The 24225-nt window shown below is 44.9% G+C and overlaps 1 protein-coding gene across 3 annotated transcripts; it reads right to left on the bottom strand.

The window, feature by feature from the left end:
* Nucleotides 1-1358: 1358 nt before the first annotated feature.
* Nucleotides 1359-24068, bottom strand: LGALS8 (galectin 8). 3 transcript variants are annotated; one of them, XM_007989881.3, is made up of 11 exons: nt 23591-24068; nt 21567-21710; nt 13631-13719; nt 12097-12307; nt 10565-10684; nt 9244-9300; nt 8169-8195; nt 7919-8041; nt 7313-7401; nt 6041-6206; nt 1359-2953 (listed from the first exon to the last, which is right to left on the bottom strand). In XM_007989881.3, exons 2-11 carry the CDS (start codon nt 21609-21611, stop codon nt 2804-2806), a joined length of 1077 nt encoding a protein of 358 aa, XP_007988072.1. In that variant the 5' UTR covers nt 21612-21710; nt 23591-24068; the 3' UTR covers nt 1359-2803. The 3 variants fall into 3 exon arrangements, with proteins under 3 accessions (XP_007988072.1, XP_007988073.1, XP_072867959.1); XM_007989882.3 differs by lacking the exon at nt 7919-8041 and having other exon boundaries at nt 23591-24066; XM_073011858.1 differs by lacking the exons at nt 7919-8041; nt 23591-24068 and adding an exon at nt 23442-23465.
* Between the last annotated feature and the right edge of the window lie 157 nt (nt 24069-24225).

The raw sequence follows: 24225 nt of genomic DNA, 5'->3' as shown, positions 1-24225 counted from the left end.
TGATTGATGGTAATATCAGACCTGTTTACTTTTAGCACCCAAAGCAGACGCCTCATTTGCACTGTAAGCCTTAACTCTTCTGTACAGCAGTGTCTTATATACATGGTATCTGTGTTGCAGATTTCACTCCAAGTTGCTCTCTACTTGAAGAAAATGAAGTTATTTAGCAATCAACAGAAATACTTTTGACCGTAAAGCCTACTTATCATTTTGGGTAGGCGAACTTCAGCCTTCATTTCTTGTGCCTATAAGGAGAAGTGGTTCTGGAATGCTTTTTTTTTTAACCCAGAAGTGTGACTGTCACCTTTATCCTTTATTCTTCTGGGAAACAGGGGAGATGGAGGCAATACGCTGCTTCTAAAGCAGCTCACACCTGGCTGCTCACACAGAGGGCCCAGAAACACTGGGTGGCACAAGGAAGCTCCTCCCGGATTAAGAATGAACCCAATTCCATTGGTGGTTAACTAAGAAGTACTTGTCTAAGACAGTAAGTATCAGTAGATTTTTTTCAGTGCTTTCAAGTGCCCTAATCTCTAGTACTGGGTCATGGTGAGGTTGGAAAGTGAGGGCTCAAATAAAATTAAATCTGCCCCCTTTTAAAGGCATCAAGCACAGTCCCATGGAATGTTCGCATTGAGTTTAAAAGCCTTTGAAACTAATATAGAAGTTTAATGCAGAAATGGGGCAAGCAAAAGGTCAACTTGCAGTGTAGAGACAGAGCTTGCTCGCATAGAATTGCGTATTTCTAAGAAATGTCTCAATAAAATTCATTAATAAATACTAATAGCTTTTTAAATTTTTTACTCCACATAAAATGAAAATGAACTTAAGACTTATAAGGAATGATGTGAGTGGGCTATTTTTTTCCCAAATGCCTCACAGTCTCCAAAGCTCGGTTAAGCACCTTGATGGTCTTTATGAAAAAAATAACTCTGGAGGATTCTGGAGTCTTCTTGCCTTCTACAGCTTTCCCTGTGGCACCCCCCACCCCCAGCCAGTGTCTTTGAGCTTGGTGAGACTCTACATAAATTAACATGAAAAGCTGAAAAAGAATTAAGGGCTAGCAATTGCTACACTGAGTACTTTTTAAAAAATAAGATTGACAATGGTATTCTTTTCCATATATGGATAGAAATAATATCTAACTGAAATCTGTTCTGAAAATATTCCTAAATCCTGGCAGAGTTCTGCCCCAGTTTAATGTGATAAAATGATCCTCACTGAGCGAGCTTTTTTTCCCTCCCGACTCCCAAACCTTTGAAATTTCCTGAAACAAGATCTGACCTGTAAAGATCCCATATACATGGAACTTCTGCCAACTCCCCTCAAATAATAGAAAAATTACAGAAATGCAACAATTTAACTTGCTGATACAGGTTTGATTTTAATCACTTGAAGCAGAAGAGTGCTTTGATCTCAGTTGCTAATGATGATGGACTAATCTTAAGAACAGAGGCCTTGAGTGGTGATTTGCATGGGCACAAAACAGATGTTTGCATTACCTCTGCCTGCTTTGTGGGTCTCTTAGTTGGTGTACACTTTCTGATACTACCTGCCTTATGACTCCCTGAAGTCTAATCCTGACCTTACTTTGTTGCCCATAAATACCTTTCAAATTGAATGCATCTTGCCTCTTCCTTAAGCTTTCTGTAGGAGTCTGTGTAGACTCGGATTCGCCCTAAGTTCAAATACACAGAAATCAGCTGTCTTGGGCTTGGCATCAGGTTAATTTCAGCACCATTTCCTTGTTCTGCTTTGGTTTTTTGCCTTAATTTCTGTACTGTGCTCAGATGTCGTGCTAATTCTTTGGTAAAGCTTGCAGCTAATAGAGCCACATGTTTATGGTGATAAAGAAAATGATGTGGCCGGGCGCGGTGGCTCACGCCTGTAATCCCAGCACTTTGGGAGGCCGAGGCGGGCGGATCACGAGGTCAGGAGATCGAGACCATCCTGGCTAACACGGTGAAACCCCGTCTCTACTAAAAATGCAAAAAATTAGCCGGGCGAGGTGGCGGGCGCCTGTAGTCCCGGCTACCCGGGAGGCTGAGGCAGGAGAATGGCGTGAACCCGGGAGGCGGAGCTTGCAGTGAGCCGAGATCGCGCCACTGCACTCCAGCCTGGGCGACTGAGCCAGACTCTGTCTCAAAAAAAAAAAAAAAAAAAAAAAAAAAAAGAAAATGATGTAAGTCAACATCAGTCCTCCCAATGATGGGATATGATAGCGCACTGGTTATGAGAGTGATCACCGGGGAAGGAGTTGTGTCTTCGATAAATTAGTGTCTTCGGGTGATTTAACAGCTGCATAACTAATCCCAGAGGACCCCTTAGAGTTGATGTAATGCCTGTAGAAAAAGCAGTGCACAGCGATAGAGCACAGAAGAGTCGAAGCTCAAGAGAACAGGGAACATACTGGTCTGTTTGACCACTAAGTGTATATGCCAGCTCCTTGCACAGTTTTGCCAAAAAAAAAAAAAAATCTGTGCCCAATACATGTTAACTACTGTATTCCAGTACGTACTCCATAAATACTTGTTGAATGGGATTCTTGAAGAGTCAGCCAAAATAGGAGAGACGGCCGAGTGGCTTTAACTGGTTGTAAGTGTTGCTGCCCCCAATTTCCCCATTCAGTGCTAGATACTGCCATACTTCATGGCAAGGACTGAGAACACCCAGCAGGACCGAAGGGCACACAAGCTCATTTTAACAATATAAACAATAGAATGACAGTGAGATGCGATTTGGCAAGGCCAGTATCACAGAAGCCATTCTGTATTTCGGTTTTTGGAGCAGCTGTGCAGGTAGGCTACCAGCTCCTTACTTCCACTAAGTGGATGTCTCCATTAATTTCCAGCGTGTCAATACTGCTGAGCTCTTTAAATCTGTGTTTGTACTCCAGGCTGTGGACGCCATTTACTGCAACCTTGAATTCTCTAACATCACAATAAATTATCATCTGAAAGGAAAGGAAACATGCCATTAGTGGTTCCCCTTAGTTTAAAATTTTGTGCTCGTTACACACTAACAGGGTGTCAGAATAAACCATTTGATTTATTTATACGTAGAAAAGTCCTAGCCTGCTGCTGCTGCCTGCCTTCTGTAACTTCCAAGACCCTAATCTAACTAAAGTGTCCCTGGTGGTGGCACTGTCTGCCTCATCACACCCAGGGAAGTGACCTGGACGTGTTTGGAGCTTCACACCATCCCCAGGGCCTGCGGCCTTCCTTTCCTCAACAGCCCCTCTCCCTGGGCCGCATCCTGCCCCTTGCTCCTGGAAAGCTGGAGTGCTGCCCCTCCTCGCTGATGCTGGGGACTCTCCTAAAGCAGGAAAACTCCTAATGTGGTCGCTCTAGTTCACTGAGATGCTGTTTCCAGCTAGTAGCCTGGAACCAAGGGACTTGGATCCTGTCTTTTCTGCCTCAAACGCTAGGATCGTGAACAAGCCAGACAACTAATACAAAATTTCAGCAGCTTAAGGCACTTGCTAGGGCTTTTACAGCTGCTTGGTGATCCTGATTCCATAAGCTCAGCACATCTTAGCCTCAGTGTGTTTGTCCAAAGCCATCAAAGCTGGGTATCCCATGAGTGCGAAGTGCTGTGCATTCCGGCAGATTCATTCACATTCATCAGCAGTGTCTGCCCTTCACAGTCATCTGTGCCCAAAACTCAATGAAAAACCAAAAAAACAACCAGCCTTTTACATCACCTTTACACTGCTGGCGCCACGCTGCCAATGCCAGGCTGGGTTTCCACACACTGAGAAGGCCTCTGGGAGGCCCTGCACTGAGCTCTCCCCTGTGCTCCTGGCCCCCTGTGAAGGCTTCAGAAGGAGGGGCAGCTCAGCCTTGCTGCCAACCCGGCCCCACCCCCAGAGGCCAGAATGAAGCACAAAACCTGAATCTGCAAAGCGGCAAGTTGAGGGTTTTCGTTCTTTTGACAGGAGCCGTGGAAAGGGCTGCCAAGGAAGATCAGGAAGGGGAGGAAGTTTCAGTTCAAGTCCTGCACTCTGATAACAGAGCTGGCCAATGAAGCTTCTGTGGCTACAGAGGATTGGGGAAATAGGTGTAACCTGAGATTCTATCCCCACAAGAATGGTGGAAATCCCAGTGCCAACCAGGTAGAAGGGACCCTGGATATATTTAACAAAATCTCAAGAAAACACAAAACACACAGCCTCATGCTATAGCTCAGAAGGAAAACCAAGTTGGCAGCAGAGGGAGTCAATTAGTCACCTGTACTGTATCAGAGCAAGTGCAAAGCCAGTGAATTACAAGCAAGTGGCAAAGAAATGACACGCCTCTGGGTGAGCAGACTACTGCAAATGAAAAGAAGGCACATCCTTTGCAAGACCCCCAGCCTATAAGAAAACAGAACAACAGAATCCCTCACAACCATCTGATGCTTCCGAACAGCTGGGAAGAACATAGATTCCATCCAGAGGAAGAGCCCACGGATGAAATTACAATACTGAATGAGATTGTTTTTAAAACACTGTAGATACAACTAAAGTGTGTTTAAAACAGCAAGAAGATTTAAAATGAAAGTAACGGCATAATGGAAAGACCTGAGATAATCTCAGTGCAAGCATAGTTAAAAGGCAAGAGATGGAAGCCCCTGGAAAGGACCTATCAGTACAGAAAATCGTCAACAGTGATCAACATGAGGATAATTACTGTTCCTGAATTAGAAAATTAAATGGAAAAGATGATTGTTCAAAAGCATACAACATCTATCTATTCATTCCTTCAGCCAGCCATGCTTTTCACTGTCTCTGCAAAAAAAATTGCCTGGAATATGGTTCATCTAATCCTAATGGTATGATTTGAATTATGAAGTTGGAGATATTTTCATCTTAGTATTTTTCAGCATTACTTGAATGTATCATTATTGTCCTTTTTTGTATTAATATAGTAAATCCAAACTTGGGGCCGAGATAGGTCCAAAACAAGTTACATCATTGGTTTCCTGTCACCCACCACAAGGCTCAACTTCCTTCTAGAGCACTCACCTCTGTTTCCCTCCAGCGAACCCCATTTACGCCTTGACTCTTGCCAAGCCAGCAACCCTGTGCTGCCCTTCCCACCTCTAAGGACTTGTTCAGATCAAGCCCTAAGTCTAGAAAAGCCAACCTTCAGCCTTCCACATCCTTCCCAGCTTTCTGAATTCCAAACCAATATCCACAACTTCCAGGGACCCCCTCCATGATTAGCCCACATCTGTCTACGCTCCACATACCAGGGCGCTGCATTAGACTGGAACTTAGGAACAAATACGCATGTCACATTGCCATCGATTCCGCCTGATACTCATGCTTTCACTAACGGGTTTTGATGAGTCCTCAAGAACCCACATGGTCCAGAGGATGTGGCAGTTTAAAATGCTGTAGAATTATAACCTAAACCAGTGACCCTAAGTGACTGTGTGAGGCAGTGGCACCTGAGCTGGTGAGTGAGGCTGGGCAACCACCCGGCATCCGCCAGGAGACGATTCTCTGCTCAGCATCCCAAAAACATATTTTGGGAAAGGTATGCGTTACAATAGTCACCTATTTGGGGACTCAGGACTACATGCCTTTTAGTTCCAAGGGACTGATGTATTTTTCCTTGAATACATACAAACAAGACTAACTCCTTAGGAGAAAGGACTGCCACCTGAAACCATCTACCCTGATGGGAGGTGATGGCCAGTGCAAGCAAGCAGTTTTAGGGTCTCCACGTCTTCATGTCCACTTCTGTGATTAAATGTGTGACTCCAGTCCTGAGACAAGCTTCCTGGTTACATTCCTATCAATACGGGGCTACACAGGAATTTTAATATGATGACAAATGCCAACTCCAGAGCACATAATTTGACACTCTACTGGCTTTGCTATTTATACTGATTGCCCACATTATAAAAAGGGGCAAATTACAATCTCCAAGTAAACAAAAAACATACACGACCTCCACATACTGAGTTAGGACTTGATTTAAATGGACCACTTATCCCACTCCTGCTCCCAGGATGCTTGGTGCTATCCCATTTTCAAAAACTGTAACCTCACCTCAAAGTACATCCCAGGACTAAATGGGAAAGAGGTAATATTTCTCTCTTCTTCTCCCCAGGACTCCTGAAGAAAAGAATTTCTTATAAATGCTTTAATATTCAGGCGTGGGTTCAAGTGTAGAGCGATATCCTTTGATTTTCCTGCTAGTAGGTCAACATTAAAGCTTTTGAGAAAGGAAAAAAAAAAAAAACAACAACAAACCTTAATTAACCAAGTAGGACAGAGTAGTGGCAGTTTCAGCAATGTTAATGGCCAGGCTTGAACTATGACCCTAACTCTGTGAAACGTGTCCACATGGACATGGGAATGCAGATGAAGCTGAAACTTTAAACTTAGCATTCCACTAATTTGTTACATGTAAAATTAAATAAAAAACCCTTTAAAATGAGCATTGAGGCTGAGATGTGGCTGGACAGAAATTGAAAGTTTAACGCCAGTTAAACCAAATGACTACTTCAGGCCACAGGAGCCTGGGATCCTCTCAAGCAGGTATTCTCTTTTCATCATCTACCCGTGTGCCTTCCTTCTTGAAAAGTATGCCACTTTCTAGGAAATAGCTCTAATTTCAAGCTTTCAGAAGGCTGGACATCTCTGGAAAAAGTTGTTAAAGCAGAAATTTTCTAAATCACATGACAAGAGAGGCCCTAAAAAATGTTGCCTGGGCCGGGCGCGGTGGCTCACCCCTGTAATCCCAGCACTTTGGGAGGCCAAAGTGGGCGGATCACTTGAGGTCAGGCGTTCGAGATCAGCCTGGCCAACATGATGAAACCCTGTCTTTACTAAAAATACAAAAATTCAAAAATTAGCTGGGCGTGATGGTGCGCCTGTAATCCCAGCTACTCCAGAGGCTGAGGTAGGAGAATCGCTTGAACACCCAGGGGGCGGAGGTTGTGGTGTGCTGGGATTGCGACACCGCACTCCAGTCTGGATGACACAGTGAGGCTCGATCTCAGGAAAAAAAAAGGAAAAAAACAATGTTGCCTGATCTTACGGGGCTGCCCTGGAGTTCTCCAAGGCAAGGGTAAGCCTCGTGGACAAAAATGCTACTCTTGTCTGGCCAGAAAAAGCTGACGTCAGAACACTGGGCTTTAGTCTTGGCTCTGCCACCAACTAGCTGTTAGCAATCTAACCTCCTGCTTGAATCATCTCACCTTGGAAATGAAGATTCTGACACTAGCCCTAATTCTAGCTCGTAAGACCGCTCACGGGTGGAAGGCGGTAACAGGCACGGAGGTATCTGCACTGTGACTGCTACCCAAGGATACTGACCTTTTGGCATTTGTATTCACTTCTCCTTTAACAACGACAGTTCGTCCAGGGCCCATGGGGGTGTTCAACCTTGCAGCAAATGGCAGGCTCTGAAACGAAGCCACAGTTAGGCCCAAGAGGTCTGCAGAAAGTGATCTCCAGAGAAAACTTGTGTCCAAAGAACACTAGAGAATGTTTCAGAGCCATGACCCTGTAAATCCCAGGAGGGGAGACAGTCTGCCTTGATCCCAGCTGGGTCCCCTGCAGCAGCACTGTCCCTGGTTCGAGGCAAACACTCACTGATTTATTTTAGACGATGAAATGAGTGACAGGGTGGGACCCGATGCCCTCTGTATGAGTGAAACACCCCAGGAAGGCCCCCTGTGCCTGGGGTCTGAGGCAGCACTGTGTTCTGCTTGCAGGGGAAGCAGCCAAGCTGGGAGGCGCTAAGGAAGTACACAGGCATGGCTCAGAGGCAGGCCTGGTTGACGCTCGAATCTGTCCAGGGACAGCACACAAATGCAGAGGGGGCGGCTTTGGGCTTCTACGGTGGATACAGGTTACTTATAACAGCTCATTACAACTTAATTTTTATATAGAGTTAAGAAAATTGGGGGCTCTTCAAACCTTTGACACATAGTTCATAGGTGGTATTTTGGTGCAAATCAAACTGTGATTGACAGTCGAATCTTTGCTCTTGGTGTAGACAGTTCTGGGTACGATTTTAGAAATGTCTCCTCTATTACTAGGCTGTAGGGAAACAGTTCTACAGTAAGGAATGGAATGAATGAAGCTGCCCTCCAAGGTTTAAACTGTTCATTTTCTGTGCAATCTTATAAAATATTCCACATGAAATAACCCAGGCAAAAATACTCACAAGCTGGGGCGTGCCAGACTTTGGAACCTATTGGAAAAGAAGCAAAACACAAGAACATGAGAAGGGGAAGAATTATAGTTTATAATATGAAGCCTTGGTTGTGCTGAGCTGAGCCTGGCCGGAGCCAGGCATGTTCCTGCTCCACTCTGGTGTGACCTCCAGGCAGCTGGTGCTTTATGATGGGATGGGATGGCGTTGTGAAGGGCTACACAGGTTGAAGACAGTCTGATATCCCTTTCATCTGAGTCCTTTATCCTCCACCATAAATTAATAATTTTTCATAGAACTATATGAAACTATTTTTAAGAGATAGGGTCTTACTCTGTCACCCACACTGGGGTGCAGTGGCTCAATCATGGCTCACTGCAGCCTCAACCTCCTGGGCTCAAGTCATCCTCCTACCTCAGCCTCCCAAAGCTGGGATCACTGCCATGCGCCACCATGCCTGGATAATTTAATTTTTTGCAGAGATGGGGTTCTCCCTATGTGGCCCAGGCTGATCTCAAACTCCTAGGCTCAAGCAGTCCTCCCACCTCAGCCTCCCAAAGTGCTGGGATTACAGGCCTGAGCCACCACATTTACCCAGGACTACATGAACTTCAAACGTGTCTTAGTTGTCCTTTCCAAGGTGCCCCCAGAATGCTGAGATTCTATTCTGTCTGTGAGTTGTGAACGTGCCAGTCAGTAAGACCTCACTTTCTCCATTAATAATGGCGTGTTTTTACATTGCAGTTATTCTCCCAGGGGTTGAAGATGCACATGGAAGTTCATTTGCCAGTGCACTGGCTGATGTTCAATATTCAGAAATACCCCAGAACAGTACTATTCAGCAGTTAAGAGTGAGAGAGTTCTTTTACATAAGAACAGTGAGTGGCAGTTACATAAACTGACAGGTGAAGCGTCAGCAAAAACTTATTGAGTGCCTGGCACCACAAGTATGTATCTCAATTTTCAAATGATTACTTGCGTTCTAAAAGCAGAATTTTCAAAAACCCAGCCTTCTTGCCACTTCTTTTATATGAGAGCTGAAACAACATTTTTGAACCAGTGGCTCATTAAAAGATTTAGTATTTACCTTTTCTCTACTTATCTCTGTCAGTTCCAGACCAGATGCTTGGGTACTCTGTAAATCCTGAGAAAATAAAGATTAATTTGTAACATCCAGTAGAAAATATTTTCTATATATAACCTGTTTGACATATCAAAAAATTATAAATGGTACTAAAAATATGCTTGAAAACTATGATCCAAAAATACACTTAACACTGGGGTCCTTTCCGGCCCCCATCACATTGGCAAACATTACACAGAATAAGAGGTAATGTCAACAAGAAGGTGGGAAGATGGCGGCTGAGAATGCAAATTGTTTTTATCCTTGTGAAGAAGGGTGAGTTAGTATCTATCAAAATGTTCAATGCAAATACAGTCACATGTTGCTTAACGAAGGGGGTACGTTCTTTTTTTTTTTTTAGACGGAGTCTGTCGCCCAGGCTGGAGTACAGTGGCATGATCTTGGCTCACTGCAAGCTCCGCCTCCTGGGTTCACGCCATTCTCCTGCCTCAGCCTCCTGAGTAGCTGGGACTACACGTGCCCGCCACCACGCCCGGCTAAATTTTTGTATTTTTCGTAGAGACGGGGTTTCACCATGTTAGCCAGGATGGTCTCGATCTCCTGACCTCGTGATCCGCCTGCCTCGGCCTCCCAAGTGCTGGGATTACAGGTGTGAGCCACTGTGCCTGGCCGAAGGGGGTACGTTCTGAGAAATGTGTCCTTAGGTGATTTTGGTCATCGTGCGAACATCACAGAATATTACTTAACAACCTTAGATGGTACTGCCTACTACACACCTAGGCTGCAGGGTGTGGCCTGTTGCTCCTGGACAGTGAATCTGTACAGCATGCACTGTACTGAATTCTGTAGGCAACCAGAGCGGGATGGTAAGTATTTGTGCATATAAACTTATCTAAACACAGAAAAGGTACAGTAAAAATACAGTATGACAAGCTTATGGGACCACTGTTGTATATGCGGTTCATCACTGAACTGTCCTTATGCAACACATGACTGTGCTCTTTGACTCAGACACTCCCAGCCTAGGAAACTCTCTTATGGAAATAGTCCATTTTACACCCATGCAAAGGCAATAGCCACTACCCAGCTAAAAACAATGTGTGTTTTGCTAAAACCACACGAGATTTGAGATCCTACAGACAATGAAGCGCTGGCTGATAAAAACCCTTCTGCTAGTGTGAATAGTTCACTTCCAAAACATTAATACTGCAATCAGGGAGAGCCATCCTTTTTATGTCAATAGAAGTGTTATTTGAAGACTTTTTCTACCATCTCATCAAAAACCATCCTCATAAAAGACCCCAAGCTGTGGCAGGTCACTCACCGAGCTGAATCTGAAACCAATGGAGTGAATATTCACTTTGCCATAAATGCCCAGAGTGTCTATTTTCTCTGTGCCGATCCTGTGGCCATAGAGCAGAGTATGTTTTCCATTTACAGCCACCTAGGAAGATACAGAAGACAACCCCCCCCCAAAAAAAAAAAGTTAATAAATTAACTTACTATCCAAATTTAAATGTTTCCTTGCATCCAATTTTATACCCTTTCCCACAGGTCTCCACACATATCTGACCACATTGTAACCGAAAGCACCCAAAACACTAGCAGTGCTTCCGAACTTCGAGTTCCTGATCTGATTAAGCACCAGGAACTGTCTCTCCCCAGACAAACACGCAGTCACAAATACAGGTGCGTGTGCTTGTGTGCGCCTCTGCATACCTATGAGACATCTGGGTTCAAAGGTCTCCTGGAAACCTAGGCACAGGTGCCCTGGAGGTTGTGAACCCAGGTTAAAGATCAAAATCTGTTAACTTTGCTAAATAAAACTAATATGGACAAGTTACTCAACATATTTAAGATTCGGTTTTCATATTCTGAAGTAGGAACAATCTCTACCTCAACAGACTATGGTAGCAAGATGACGAGAAAGTAGCTTCCGCAGGTCCTCAGCACTCTACGTTGCTCCTCCTCCCTCCCTCTCAAATGCCAGGTACCAGGTTAGGTTACAGGCAGAAAACACAAGCAGCATACGATACAGTCTCTGACTCAAGGAGCTTCAAATCCCATTGTGGGGGCAAAATAAACACATCAAGCCAAAGCACAACTGTTAAAAAATGGTTAAAAAGAATGATACAGACACGGCTGGAAAGGCCAGAGAAGGGAGAGGTGAATGGAGTTTGGGAGATTCAGAAAGATTTTTGGGTGGGAGCGGTATCCTGAAGATCAGAAAGGATCTGCGCCAGAGACATGCGGGTCTGCTCTCACACTGGTACAAACCTCTACTCTGGGAAAGCTCCACAGGCCGGAGGGCCAGCCGGTGTAAAAGCCTCTAGGACCAAATTCAACCGTACACATACGCGCTAGGTATAAGACACTCCATGAAGCCAGAGATAAGGGACATCAAGGATTTCTAGGATCTCCTCTGGATCTAAACTCTCGATCCTACAGAACTATCTTGTGGCAAGACTTGAATTTATAAAACCCTTCTGATTTCTATGCTAGGATTGCCCTTGTTAGCTCTTCGGGTGGTGGTGGTTATATTATAACTTACCCTCCCATCATTAACATAATACTGTGTCAATTCAGAACTCAGCCCTGCTAGGAGAAACAGGATCTAATAAAAAGATCTGGTCACAATGGACCATATTTCTGCACGGCAACAACTGGCTGGAGAGTAGTGATGCCACACCTCACATTTAGGTGCCTTCCTGGTCCTTTTATGGAGAAAAACTACAAAGCCAAACCAACCATGTCTCAGGTGTAGGAAATATAAGGCCGGGCTCACAGACGTGAAAAGCGCCCCTGTGCAGTCCCGCTCGCTCATGAGGACTCACCCTGGCCCTCTCCAAAACCTACCTGGAATTTGTCCTTCAGCACCATAATCACGATCTCAAAAGACTTCTCTCTTTTGAAAGGCGTGTCATAGGTGATCTCTTCCCGTCCCCATTTTTCTTTTATCAAAGTATTGCAAACAATGCAGCCGGCCCTTTTGAAACGAGGATTGAAATGAAAGGCCACATCGGCGCGAGGTTTCACGCTGCTGCCATACTGCAGATCCACCTGGAATCTATGAGGGAAGACACAGGGGCCCCATGAGCGCTCAGAAAGGAAAGCTCCCAGGAACGGCCCAGTAGGCACTACACTCCAGGCCCAGTGACCGGACTGACGGATCCCTCCTCGTTCATTCACTATGAGGCCAAAAGAGCTGGCTGCCTAATCTTTTCTGTCTTCCTCAGTAACACAGCCCCTGAGTTTGAAATGGGTCTGAATCTGCCCAGAATAAAAACCTACCTTTCCCAGCCTTCCTTGCAGCTAGGCCTGCCTGTGCAGCTAAAGCTCTGCTGTTAAGATGGAAGTGAAGGGCTCAGGGAAGACTACTGGAAACTGCCTTCAAAGTCAGCAAGTACTTGCCTTTTGTCCATCTCTGCTTCCCCGCAAACACCATGTGCACCCATCCAGCTACCCAAAGCACAGAGGTGAGGGCTGGAAATCTAGCTGCCAAGGATAACGGGAAAAGGGACCTCACCTCACCCTCAAGATAGCAGAGTGGTGAGCTTGAAGGAGTCTACTTCTCTAACGACTTGAAGGAGTTGACTGAAAGGCCTGGGCTGTCTCCTTGAGACTTAATTTTCACATCTCACTTAAACCACTGCTCTTCAGGTGTTAGGTACACAGAGCCGAGCCCAACACTAACGATACCACAGCTTGCATCCAAAGCAAGTATTCAGTAAAACCATCTGAACTAGATCTTCTGTGATGCTGTGGGAATGTCAGACTGCAACTAGACTATCCCTGTCATCTGACCACAATTCCTTTCTTTAATGACATACCTAATTCTTTTATCTTTTTCTTTTTTTTTTTTTTTGTCACCCAGTCTGGAGTGCAGTGGCTTGATCACAGCTCACTGCAACCTCAAACTCCTGGGTTCAAGTGATCCTCCTACCTCAGCCCCCCGAGTAGCTGGAACTACAGGCACACACCACTATGCCCAGTTAATTTTTTTTTAATTTTTTTTTTTTTTTTTTTTTTTTTTTTTTTACAGATGGGAGGGTCTCACTATGTTGCCCAGGCTGGTCTCGAACTCCTGGCCTCTAACAGTCCTCCCGCCTTGACCTCCCAAAGTGCTGGAAAAGCATGTGTAAGTCACCACATCCAGCTGATAGTTCTAATTTTTTATACTGAAATCAGACTTACAGCAATGAAATAAATCCCAATAACCTTTATTTAGTCATTCATTCCACGCTCCTCAGCACCTTGGCCAGGGATGCTGACGAAAGCAAATTAGGCCTCAAAGTATCAAATGGTCTCTCCCACATTACTCTTTGTTATCGTTCCACAATCACAAAAAGACAGCTTATTCATGCTCCTTCCTTCAGCACAATGATTTTACCTGTCTGCATCACTAGGAACATGCCCACGTATTACAATCAAAGTTCCAGGATCCAACTGATCAGGAATGGTGCCAACATACGGGATTACCTAAGAAAAAAAATTTTAACAAATGTACGTTTACATAAACAACATTACTTTCTAAGCAATTACAATCCAAACTCATTATTGATAGAGAAAAACTACATTTTTTAAGGCTGCACATAAATCTGCTTAGAATCCAGCATTTTCCAAGTCATCTTTCCTATTCAAACAGCTATAAAAAGGAACCGCATGGCCAGGATATTTGCAATAGCTGCAAACCACTATGTCTCCTTGGAAAGAGACACAAGATATGAAATATTATTCACAGTAGTTTGTATTTGGCTGAGAGTTTGTGAAGCAAAACTTCTGCTTAATATGATAATTATAATAGAAAAAAAAAAAAAAAACAGTTGTTGCAATGCCATGTCTACTCATTCCTTTTCCCACTGTTCCACTGCTGATCCCAACAGAAAGTTCAAGGCCACACTAGGCCCAAAAGCCAATGCTGATGGAGACGATGACAAGCACTCACTGCCTCTGAAGGAAGCTCCAAGTTAAGCCACACCCCCACACCTGGGATGCCAGGGCCTGCTCTTCTCTGTTGGACTCCCAGACTGCAACCCAGACTGCAACCCAGACTGCAACCCAGACTGCACTGTGAGAAACCAGAGAACTGCATGACCATGAGGATGAGTGGGGGCCTGTGGGTCTTCAAGACACGGCATCCACCTGCCTTGCACCAGTCCAGTCTGCAGGCGTGGGCTCTTACAGTTGGCCCCACCCAGTATTCAGGTCTCAACCTGCACCGTCACTGCCCAGAACCCAGCCCTTTTCTTCTGGGACCTGCCACACTACCAGATCCTGTCATTCCCCTTCCCCAGAGATGACTACACTGTCCTCCCAGTCCACTGGCTGGGGACCTGTGCTGTGTGGCTGCCTCTCCTGCATCACAGCCATCTGCCTCCATCTGGAGCATCTGACCAGGATGTGCAGCCCACACACCGTTACGCCTCACACCAAGCTCACCCAAATGATGATGTGCATGGTAAAACCTACCCAAGGTACTTCTGATTGTCAAGAAATAAGAAATAAAATAAGACGGGCCACAGAAAAGTGATTATCAATTGGTGGCTCCTAAACTGAAATTGACTTCAGGCACAGCCTCCTCTGTGGAGCCCTCTTCAAGCTCCCTCGGTGACCGAGTCAGCCCCTCTCAGAGGCTTCATGATAGCACTTTGGATTCTGTTTGTTTGCATGTCGGTTTGCCTAGACTGTGAGCTGCAGGGGACAGGACTGGCTCATCACCTTTACCTCCCCAGGAGAGAGGTCAAGAGACGATCGGTAATTGCATGGTGAATGAACAAACTCTCACCTGTCTGAAAAGTGGGCTCTGGCAGGCCTCATACCTATAGAGGAGAGGCAACAAAGCAGCTGCTGAACTGCAAGCTGAGCCCACAAGCTCCCTGTTGCCTTACGCAATAAGATGGGAAATTATGGAAGCCAGTTATCTATTTGCTGTCATAGCAATTGCTAGGAGTAGGGTGGAAGGCCCATGACATCAGAGAGCAAAAAATACAACAGAGAGTGTACACTGGGGCTACAGCTGCACATCAGGGTAGCTGATTTTGTGTGTAGAGAATGGGGAAGGACCTACATCCCTACCTTGATCTTTTGGGTCACAGCTGGTTCCAAAAATATATAGCAGCATGTTTCACAGCATTAATCTCTTAATAAAACGAGAGGTTTTTATAACTTCAAATTTCATGTTAAAATTATATTTATGCAAAATATTTAATAACACAAATTTTAGTAATTGAGAAAGTAATCTATAAAGGCATATATAGTATGATTTCAACTAAATAAATACAAGCATTAAAAAGAAAACCTTGCTAATTAATCACATCGTATCCTGTATCAAAATATCCCATATACCCCATAAATAGATATACCTACTACATACTCAAAAAAATTCAAAATTAAAAAAAGAAAAACACTAAAGAAGTCAGCAAAAATGATAACAATAGTTTTCATGGGGGAGGATGGGATTTTAATTTTTTTCTTTATATACTTTCTTACTTTGCAGATGTCTATAAGAAGCATCAGTGAGCTGAGATCCGGCCACTGCACTCCAGCCTGGGCGACAGAGCCAGACTCCGTCTCAAAAAAAAAAAAAAAAAAAAAAAAAAAAAAAAGAAGCATCGATATTTTTATATCACAAAAATATTTTTAATTATATGTTTAATTTTAGAGCTGGAAAGAGCTTTTTGAGACAAAACAATCTATTCCCATCACTTTTTGTTTTTTTTTTTAAGACAGAGTCTCTGTCCCCCAGGCTAGAGTGCAGTGGCATGATCTCAGCTCACTGCAACCTCCACCTCCCGGGTTCAAGCCATTCTCCTGCCTCAGCCTTCCAAGCAGCTGGGATGCCCAGCTAATTTTTTGTATTTTTAATAGAGATGGGGTTTTGCCATGTTGGCTGGGCTGGTCTCGAACTCCTGGGCTCAAAGTGATTCTCCCAAAGTGCTGGGGTTGCTTTGGGAGGTAATGAGCTTCTGGGTGCAAGGCTCTCTATTAAGCAGACTGCAGCTAGAAAGAAGCGTAAGAGTCAGACACCCAGGAAACACAATTAGAGCGAAAATGTGATACTCTGTTTGGCTGCTGAAAATTGGTATCCCCTTCCATATCTGGAAAATCCCCTACCTTATGAACATTAGACCTCATCTAGACTGCAACAAGGTAAGAGCAGGGGACAAAACTGCCAATTAGAATTTCCAGCTCAGATTTTAAATAAGAACCAGTGACAAGAAGCAGCCACAATGATGCAGTATTCACTCTGGCAAGGGGGCAGCAGCTGTATTTGGGGTTAGAGAAAGTTACACCCGGGGTCAGAGGCAGCTAAATCCAGAGTCAGAGGGAGCTACACCCGGGGTCAGAGGCAGCTACATCCAGGGTCAGAGGGAGCTACATCCAGGGTCAGAGGCAGCTACATCCGGGGTCAGAGGCAGCTACACATCCGGGGTCAGAGGCAGCTACATCCGGGGTCAGAGGCAGCTACATCGGGGTCAAAGGCAGCTACATCCAGGGTCAGAGGGGGCTACATCTAGGGCCAGAGGGAGCTACATCCAGGGTCAGAGGGAGCTATATCTGGGGCCAGAGGGAGCTACATCCAGGGTCAGAGGGGGCTACATCTGGGGTCAGAGACAGCAGTGGCATTGGTAAAGTAGCAGAGACACAGTACCATCTGTGTCCAGTGGTGACAACAGATGCCTCTTCATGGGAACGGTCCTATAGCATGCTTGTATATCTGTGGTTACCTATTCTCCCAGCCGCACTATCATTTAGCAAATTCCTTTTCTGCTTAAAGAGTTGGCTTCTGTTGCTTGTAACTGACCAATTCAACATCTTCAAAAAAAAATGGGGTCCAGGCATGGTGGCTCACACCTGTAATCCCAGCATTTTGGGAGGTGGCGGATCACTTGAGGTTGGGAGTTGAAGACCAGCCTGACCAACATGGAGAAACCCCGTCTCTACTAAAAATACAAAATTAGCTGGGCGTGGTGGACCATGACTGTAATCCCAGCTACTCAGGAGACTGAGGCAGGAGAATCACTTGAACGCGGGAGACAGAGGCTGCAGTGAACTGAGATCAGGCCATCGCACTCCAACCTGGGCAACAAGAGCAAAACTCTGCCTCAAAAAAAAAAAAAAGAGGGGGTTTAGAGTAACAACCAATTCTGTTTCATTTCTAAATAATTTCTTAACCAGCTAGCATTTAATCATACCTTAAGAACTCTATAAACAACAAGAAAAATAAAATATATAGGTAGATAATGAACTGCCAAACTAGAAATTTCACTGACAGCATTCCTGGTATGAAGTAAAGATACTGTCTTCCAAATTATTCATTCAAATTGAATAAAAGAAAAGGAAGCAGCCGGGCACAGTAGCTCACACCTCTAATCCTAGCACTTTGGGAGGCCAAGGCGGGCGGACTGCCTGAGCTCAGGAGTTCGAGACCAGCCTGGGCAACATGGTGAAACCCTGTCTTTACTAAAATACAAAATAAAAATTAGCTGGGCGTGGCGGTGTGCACCTGTAGTCCCAGCTACTCGGGAGGCTGAGGCAGGAGAATTGCTAGAACCCAAGAGGCGGAGGTGGCAGTGAGATGAGATCGTACCACTGCACTCCAGCCTGGGCAACAGAGCAAGCCTCCATCTCTTAAAAAAATAAATACATAAAAGAAAAGGAAAAAAAAAACAGAAAAGGAAGCCTGCCTGCCTGCCTGCCTTCCTTCCTCCCACCCTCCCTCCCTCCCTCCTTCCTTCCCTCCCCTCTTCCTCCTCTTTCTTTCTTTCCTTTCTTTCCTTTCTCTCTCTCTCTCTCTCTTCTCTCTTCTCTCTCTCTTTCTTTCTGATGAAGTATCGCTCTGTTGCCCAGGCTGCAGTGCACTTGTATAATCTTGACTCACTGCAACCTCCACCTCCCAGGTTCAAGCAATTCTCCTGCCTCAACCTCCCATGTAGCTGGGATTACAGGCCCCCGCCACCATGCCTGGCTAGTTTTTGTATTTTTAGTAGAGACGGGGTTTCACTATGTTAGTCAGGCTGGTCTCGAACTCCTGACCTCAAGTGATCCTCCCACCTCAGCTTCCCAAAGTGCTGGGATTACAGGCGTGAGTCACCGCGCCCGGCCTCTGAGTTTTTATTTTCATTTTTGAGCTTGGTTCTTGCTCTGTCACCCAGACTGGAGCACAGAGTCCACACTCACTGCTCACTGCAGCCTCAACCTCCTGGGCTCAAGCAATCCTCCCACCTCAGCCTTCCTCGTAGCTGGGACTACAGACGTGCACCACAATGGCAGCTAATTTTTGTATTTTTATAGAGAGACAAGGTCTCACTATGTTGCTCAAACTGGTCTTGAACTCCTGGGCTCAAGTGATCCACTAGCCTTGGCCTCCCACAGTACTGGAATTACAGGCGTGAGCCTCTGGACCCAGCCTTAGAGCCTGACTAAGTCTTGGAATTCTATCAGTTGAACTAGTCAAAGAAATATACTAAATAGGAAAAAAAATACATAGGCCAGTCACAATATTTACTTCATCTTTTCCAAGAAAACTTAATGTGGACAGTTGGTCTAATACCAATGCGGACCAAAATATTAGAAATAGGCCAGGCATGGTGGCTCACGCCTGTAATACCAACACTTTGGGAGGCCAAGGCGGGAGGAGTGCTTGACCAGACTGAGAAACATGACACAACTCTGTCTCTATCGAAAAAAAATACAAAAATTAGCCAGGCATGGTGGTGCATGCCTGCAGTCCCAGCTATTTGTGAGGCTGAGCCCAGGAGGTGGAGGTTGCAGTGGGGTAAGATTGCACCACTCCACTCCAGCCTGGGTGACACAGCGAGCCTCTGTCTTAAAAAAAAAAAAAAAAAAAAAAAATTGGAAACATTAATGAAATAAAAATTAAAAAGTGGCGATGTGTTTATAATGCCTAATAAAGAATACTGACACTCAATAAATATTTACTCATTAAACCTATCAGTAACAAAATAACCATGATTCAAGAAAACAGGTTTTGTGTGTATGTGTGTGTTTTGTTTGTTTGTTTGTTTGGAGATGGAGTCTCGCTCTGTCACCCAGGCTGGAGTGCAGTGGCACCATCTTGGCTCACTGCAACCTCTGCCTCCCAGGTTCAAGCAATTCTCCTGCCTCAGCCTCCCGACTAGCTGGGACTACAGGAGGCCACCACCACGCCTCGCTAATTTTTGTATTTTTTAGTAGAGATACAAAAAATAATTTTGTATTTTTTATTTTCACCATTTTGGCCAGGCTGATCTTGAACTCCTGACCTCGTGATCCACCTGCCTCAGCCTCCCAAAGTGTTGGGATTACAGGTGTGAGCCACCGCGCCTGGCTGAAAACAGTTTTCCTAAGTCTAGCTTATAAAATATACTAATTGATTAAATAACTAAGTTGGCCAGGCACGGTGCCTCACGCCTGTAATCCCAGCACTTTTGGAGGCCAAGATGGGCAGATCACCTGAGGTCAGAAGTTTGATACCAGCCTGGCCAACATGGTGAAACCCTGTATCTACTAAAAACACAAAAATTATCTGGGCATGGTAGCACGTGCCTATAGTCCCAGCTACTCAGGAGGCTCAGGCACTAGAATTGCTTTAACCCGGGAAGCAGAAATTGCAGTGAACCGAGATTCCGTTATTTCACTCCAGCCTGGGCGACTAGAGGGAAACTATGTCTCAAAAAAAAAAATTTTTTTAATTAATTGAATAAATAAAATAAGTTATTTACAGCTTTTTTTTTTTTTTTTTTGAACATTGAAAGGGCAACTAGCTACAAATGAAAGAAATTCAGTGCAATACGGGCCCTTAATACTATAAATATTTTACGGTAGTGAAATTTAAAGACAGAGCAAAATGTTTTTGCCATTCAGTTCAGTCTTTCTACCTCTAACCTTTCCTACTCTTTTGTGAGAACTGATAATAAAATAGAGAAATTTAAAAAGAAAGAAAAAAAAGCTATTTGCCAAAAATATCTCCCTTGGAAACGCATTATCCTCAGAACAGCATCCAGGCCATGCCACAGGAGCGAAGGCATTTTCTGCCCTGGAGCAGAACTTGACTTCTCCAGATCCCCTTCCTCAGGAAATGAAGTCTACTTATTTTTGTTCCACCTCAATAGTTGAGAGTACTGACCCCAGAAACTACAGGAATCATCAGTATGAGAGAATCAAGATATGCAGGTATTGTATCTATGAAAGTATCTTCTTTTCTGTGTGAAGGGCAGAATTGAACAGTGTAATCTTCATCCATTCTCCCAGCTTGAGCCAAAATGAAACTTCAGATACCCCCGGCAGGCAGCCTAGTGTGTTGTTGTTTTTTAAAGATCTTTGCAGGAAATCAGTTTACAACCTTGAGATGTTTTTCACTCTAACATGCACAAAGTCATCTTAGATGCCTCACTAGTTTCCATTTCAGGAAGTCATCTTTTTTCAACTTACTACCACCGAACGGCTATTTCCCCTAAACCTGACTGCTGGATACAGCAGTGATACCTCATTCTTACACAATGACATTCAAACTTAGGGAAAAAGGAATTACAGCTACAAAGTAAATGACAAAAACTTGAACCCACACACACTAACAAAACTGGTTCAGGGCCTTATTTCAAGGATTCTCACCCTTCCTTTTGCCCAAGAATCTTCTAGGGGGTTTACTTAAAAAGTGGCTGTCCTTTCCCAGACCTCAATTCAGGATTCAGCTTCAAATAAGTGGAAACTAGACATTCCTAAAGATTCTCACCACCACATAAAACTAAAACAAGCTCTTTACTGCTTGGGATTACAGGGCAATTTCCAGCAATTACAGTCATTCAGGGGTTCTAGGACCAGCCTGAACTGCACGAGACCCTTTACTACTTCTCACTCTCCGTCTCCCCATTGGCTTTTGACATTTTCCCTGCTCAAGTGCCAAGCAGTATTTGAAAGGCTGAGGGAAAGATCGAGACATTAACTTCTCATGGACAGCTCTAATTAAAAAAGAAAATGAAAAACTTGTAGAGTAAGAAATCCATTTGCCTTTAAAAACTACAATTTATGATTAGCTGAGCCTCCTCCCGTGACCAAAAGTTGGCATTCCCTCCACTCTACCCAAACGTTCCCTGTTCATTACACTGTTTCATCACGTCATATTGCCATTGTGACTTCTTCCTCCACCAGAGGACAACAGCTGTTTTGTAGTCAGCGCCCACCACCATCCCTATTACATAGTAGGTGCTTTAAATATGCTCACTGGCTTTTATTTTTGCCCTGTCTCCCAATGGATAATTAATATTCTATTGGATCTGCTCTCAATCCTGGCATAGGTAAAACGTTATTTTCTAGAACTCAGTTACCGGGTTATAGATGATATTCTGTAGGTTGTTTAATGACAACATCATTCTTTTCCAGCTTCTTGTTGGAGTCTCTTCTCTGTATGACCTGAGATTTTAGGCCAGTTTCATTTAAAGGTTACCTGGATTGAAACTGAGGCACTGGCCCTGTGTAAAGTAAAAACAGAGGAAAAGAAAAGTAAGCATGTAGCATTTTTCTTCATATCCTATTTTAAAATTTAAATTATATATTATGTTACTGATATTTACCAAATAATAGAATGTTATTACAATCAAAGATCTGCCTCCCATTCTTACCAGTGTGCTCATATACTAAACAATTTTGGATTGTGAGTGTAGGAAATACTGACTTAAAAAATACATCAGTAGAAAATTTCTAACATGGAATTTATTATTAAAAATACTAAAATAGGCCAGGCATGGTGGCTCACGCCTGTAATCCCAGCACTTTGGGAGGCCAAGGCGGGTGGATCACCTGAGGTCAGGAGTTCGAGACCAGCCTGAACAATATGGTGAAATCCCATCTCTACTAAAAATACAAAAATTAGCCAGATGTGGTGGCATGCACCTGCAGTCCCAGCTACTCAGAAGGCTGAGACAGGAGAATTGCTTGAACCCGGGAGGTGGAGGTTGAAGTGAGTCAAGATCGTGCCACTGCACTCCAGCCTGGGCAACAGAACGAGACTCCATCTCAAAAAAACATACTAATTAATTAATGGCAATTACTAATCAAACAGTCCTGTACAATTATCAGAGGTATTCATTTCACTTTTCATTTCCATAAAAGGACAATAATTACAGTATTCACATCATTGGTTTGTTCTGAGGATTGAGTTAATAAAATAGTGAAAGAGTAAGTGCTATGTTAGCTATTATTATTGTGAATAAAAAGAATTGCTCTTCTTCCTCCAATTTAAACAAATCAAAGTGTGGAAATCCAATAATTTTAATACTATTAAGATACAATTTTCTCTGCTGCTTTAAAAAAAAAAATCACAGGGCAGGGGAGTGTTGGAAAGCATCAGCCACATTTTTAAAGATAAAAGCACCCATGGACACTACATTTAATAACTCTACGAAAAACTCGATGACTTTAAGCAGAACTAAAGGGGAAACGAAACTAGAGCTTCCTATATTTTACTTCCAGCAATTGTCATTATACGGCACACCAACAATACACACCGATCAAATCTATTACTTTTTCTTTATTAAGAAAAAAACTGTATCCCTCTTGGTTTACCACCTAAATATAAGCCCAGAAAATGTCATTAACTTAATTCGTTAGTCAAAACCTCAAAACTCTGGCTCCGTGACTCAACACAGGAAGCAAGAACAAGAGCAAAAAGAATGGATGCCGAGTTGCCATACACATGTGTGATAACCAGCGAGTGACCCAATTTAAATCATCGGCTTGCATTAAATCACGCAACCCCCGAAGTATTCCCAGGGACAGGTCCCACCAGCATGACCACTTCGTATGCATCACAAGAAGCCCTCACTTAAGTTTCACGTACGGTCAAAGGAAGTCACATGACTTGCCCTTTGTAATGTTTAATACTGCAGTCAAATGACTCGGCATCCTAAAGAGCGTGTTAGACACAGGGAAAGCAATGTCACTACAAATTCCGGGACGGAAGCTTCCCCAGATTCCTCCACTTGGAGGTGGCTCTAGGCCTCAGGTTAGGAGGGAACAGGGTAGAAAGCAGCACAGGTGGGGTGCATTTGCAGCGAGGAGACACCCCAGGGCAAACAGCCTGACTCCAGCCAGGGATGTACAAGAAAGGCCGCGACTCCTGATAATCCCTTATGCCCCGGAGCAGCCTCGCCTGCAGAGGCAGCGTCCCCGCCACCCAGCCCCGGCTCTGCCGCAGTGAGGACCTGCGGGTTGGGGTGGACTGGACACTGTCCCACCCATCAAACTGTGATTTAGGAGCCGTGACATCCGAATGCCATCCTCCACTGGCGAGACCCTCAGAGCAGCCACGCCCCTAGCGACTGTCCCGGTGGCCGCGGGTCGCGCTACTCACCCAAGGACTGGTGTTTCAGGCACTCCACGGAGCAGGTTGTTTGTCAGCCGCTAGGTGCCGTCCGGTTCCCGGCTCGGGCGTCCGTGGGCGGCTACGGGAAGCGACAGGAGTCAGTCCTCGTTCACTTCCCGGCTCTCCCGCTGTGGTCTCCCCACCCTCCCAGTGCCGCGCCTTCTGTGTATGGAGCGTCCCCGGCGGCTCTGCTGGATTTTGGACAGGGACCCGTGGCTGATCGCCACCCAGCTCGGCCTCCTGCACAGCCTCTGGGGCCTTGGACCGTGACCGGCTTGCTGTGGGAGAGCACAGAGGATAAGGACAAAGAATGTGTCCTGGGTGGATCTGGCTGCCTTTGCCCCGAAGGCGGAGTGGGGTGGAAGGTGGTAGGAAAATGGGAAGGAAAGAAGAGAAAGGCTTTCTCTTCCGCAGCAAGTGGGCCGACGTCCACTTGGCTGTTCCAGGCCTCTAGGTCTAGGAGGGCGCTCAGGGCTGGGACTTTCCGGGACCAGGGTGATCACCGCACAGGCCCCGCCTGCCTGGACCCAGCGCTGGCCTTCCCGGGGAGCCCAGGTCCACGGGGTCAATGCCAGGGTCGGAGTCCAGACAGTGTCAGAAGAGACCTGAAGGCGCTTTTTGAC

The sequence above is a fragment of the Chlorocebus sabaeus genome, chromosome 25, assembly GCF_047675955.1.
Source record: "Chlorocebus sabaeus isolate Y175 chromosome 25, mChlSab1.0.hap1, whole genome shotgun sequence".
NCBI classification, from domain to species: Eukaryota; Metazoa; Chordata; class Mammalia; order Primates; family Cercopithecidae; genus Chlorocebus; species Chlorocebus sabaeus.
Note: the sequence above shows the minus strand (reverse complement) of the source record. Positions and strands in the feature narration are given on the sequence as shown.

Bases quoted from the DNA above. Each gene is read 5' to 3' on its own strand.
- LGALS8 (XM_007989881.3), bottom strand. From the start codon at position 21,611: ATGATGTTGTCATTAAACAACCTACAGAATATCATCTATAACCCG. The intron at 8,042-8,168 runs GTGAGTATTTTT...GTTTCCCTACAG, and splicing joins AGTCTGGCACGCCCCAGCTT to CCTAGTAATAGAGGAGACAT. The intron at 6,207-7,312 runs GTCAGTATCCTT...CTTTCTCAAAAG, and splicing joins GTGAATACAAATGCCAAAAG to CTTTAATGTTGACCTACTAG.